Source organism: Colobus angolensis, unplaced genomic scaffold (genome assembly GCF_000951035.1).
Source record: "Colobus angolensis palliatus isolate OR3802 unplaced genomic scaffold, Cang.pa_1.0 Scaffold479, whole genome shotgun sequence".
NCBI lineage: Eukaryota > Metazoa > Chordata > Mammalia > Primates > Cercopithecidae > Colobus > Colobus angolensis.
In genome coordinates, this window is record NW_012118254.1 from 1,134,629 (window position 1) to 1,136,983 (window position 2,355).

Genomic DNA, 2,355 nt, shown 5'->3' on the forward strand with positions numbered 1-2,355 from the left:
AGGAGGAGGAGGAAGAGAAGGAGGAGGAGAAGAAGGAGGAGGACAAGGCAGCGTGTAATACTAACGGGAGAGGACAGGGCTCTCCTAGCTTTGCTATTTTCTATTTGTGAGACTTTGGACAAGTGACTTTATGTGTCTGAACCTCCATTTCCCTATGGATGTACTGAGGACAATATTCTATACCCATAGCATTGAAAAGAGAACTGGCACAAGGCCTGCCACATAGTAGGGCTTCAACAAATGGGGGTTGTTATTCCACATGAAACAGGTGGATGGGATAGAAGGTCCTGCTGAAAGGTGGGGTCCATGCTGGTGAGGGCCACAGAGGCCCAGGGCAAAGTCCAGAGGCCATTAGAGAAAGCCTCCTGGAGACGAGCCATGCTTGTCCTTCAAGACCCATGGGGACTGGGCAATATGGAAGTGAGAACCAGTCCTTGAACAGGGACAGTAATCACATCTCTCCAGGTGCTTTGCAAATTAAAACACGGACACCTGTTAATTTCCCGTGATTTTCAGCATTGCCCTGGGAGGAAAGAGCTGGTAGGAATAAGCATCCCTGTCAGGAAAAAGAGGTATGGAAAAGAAACCTGGCCAAGCAGGAGAAGGGACTTGCCCCAGCTGCAATGACTAGTGGTCGAGCAGATCTTGGGATTCCCACATCCAGATATTGCAAAATCCTGCCCCTCTTTCTGTCTACAGATAGTATGTGTCCGCCAGTGGATTTAATCCCCTGGCCTCTCCTTTCCTTGTTTCTAGATGCTCAACTCTGATCCTCCAGCCCTGTGCCACCCTTGACCCTCTTCTACTGCAGCCACAGGTCCTGGGAAAGTAGTGGGGTCCAGAACCCTGGGAGGGATGGAGTTTAGTGGATGGGAAGAGCAGAAGGCCTTGGTGGGGGTGGGGGAGGAGGTTGAGGGAACACGGGGCTGAAGGGGCACTTGTCGCATTGGGAAGAGGTGTAGTTTCCCAGTGCATATTCTCTCACGCACTTTCCTTTGCAGGTCCCCAACATCTCTGACCAGGCTTTGGTTTCTGCCCACTCAGAGTGGCAGCGGAAACTAGAGGCCGCTGAGGCTCTGCTGACTCTGAGAAACTCTGCCCAGGTCCCTTCTGACTCCATCTCCCTGCACCAGCCTTGCAACCCACCAGGTAGCCTGCTCCCTGAAAGGAGCACACAGGGTGGGAATAGCTGGGGAATGGGGGTCGTTGTGGTAAGCAGGTTCTAGCTGAAAAATCAGAGTCAGTAAGTTGGATCTCCTCGGGGCCAGGCACCCAAGCTCCTCAGTATGACTCCCGAGATGGTAGTTGAGTGCTGCCTAGTGACTCTTCGGTTTATTGAGCTTTGTGCGCAACAGCAAGCGTTCAGTGCCCTGATGTCAAGAAAGAAGGAAGTTCAGGCCCTGAGAGTGGCAGGGACTTGCCCTCTCTGATATGCATGCAGCATATCAAGTGGAAGAACCAGCCCTCTTGACTTTCAGCCCAGGGTCTATGCTCAGCCCCCTGTGGCCTACTGTGGTCTGGGGAGGACATACAGAGGCGATAAAGGGCTTGGTCTGGAAGGAGGTCTGGTCTCTGCCTTCCGAGAGCTTCCAGTCTAGATGTGGAGCCTGGATGCCCTGGCAAGGTGTGTTTTGTGGTCAAATTTTAACGATGTGCCCAGAGAGGAGGGGCTGGAGGAGCTCCGAGGGGGATAAACAACTGGGGAGGCTGGGAGGGAAGGCTAGGCATTCCCAGATCAAAATGGTGAACGGAGCATGGTGTGTCAGTGAAGAAACACCCCTGGAGGGACTGCTGGAACAGAAAGGGATGAGGCTGGAGAGGGTACCAATCACAGAGGTCTGACAGGTCAGGCTTAGGAGGCTGGACCAGCAACTGTGGGTAGTGAGGAGCCAGGGAACGTTTTCTGAGCTAGGGAGAACAATTTCACAGACCCCGAGCTCGACAAAAAGACTTGTGGTGGCTTTGATGGAAGGATTGGGGGAGGGAAGATGGGAGATGGGGAAATCAGAGAGGAAGAGGTCTATGCAACAGGCCAGGTGACAAATCTTTGGTTGGGCAGGACACATAAAAGGAGTAGATCTGGAAGGGGATGTGGATGTGACCTGGCTCTGGCCCCTTCCTTTCTGTCCACAGCTCCTGCTGGAGATAAAGGATTCCAGCCTCCCAGCCCCTCTCTCCGCCCCAGGCCAGCCAGCTCCATCTCGCTGCCTATTGGACATCTGGGATGCATCTCCCTCTTGAGCTAGGAACCCAGGGGAGGAGGCCTCAACAGAGCACTGCCTATTTGGTATCCAGTTTCTGAATGTGCAAAATGGTTAACGTCCAAAACGCTTAACATCTTTTTTCTTTTCTTTT

General features: G+C 52.8%; 1 protein-coding gene across 1 annotated transcript in view; it reads left to right on the forward strand.

Moving 5' to 3' along the window:
- The window catches only part of DMRTC1B (DMRT-like family C1B), a 3,059-nt gene extending 714 nt beyond the window's left edge, over positions 1 to 2,345 (forward strand). Inside the window, 3 exon segments of the mRNA XM_011958907.1 lie at positions 632 to 817; positions 1,002 to 1,149; positions 2,134 to 2,345. Of these exon segments, the coding sequence (XP_011814297.1) occupies positions 632 to 817; positions 1,002 to 1,149; positions 2,134 to 2,246 (447 nt within the window). The 3' untranslated portion in view covers positions 2,247 to 2,345.
- The last annotated feature ends 10 nt before the right edge of the window (positions 2,346 to 2,355 follow it).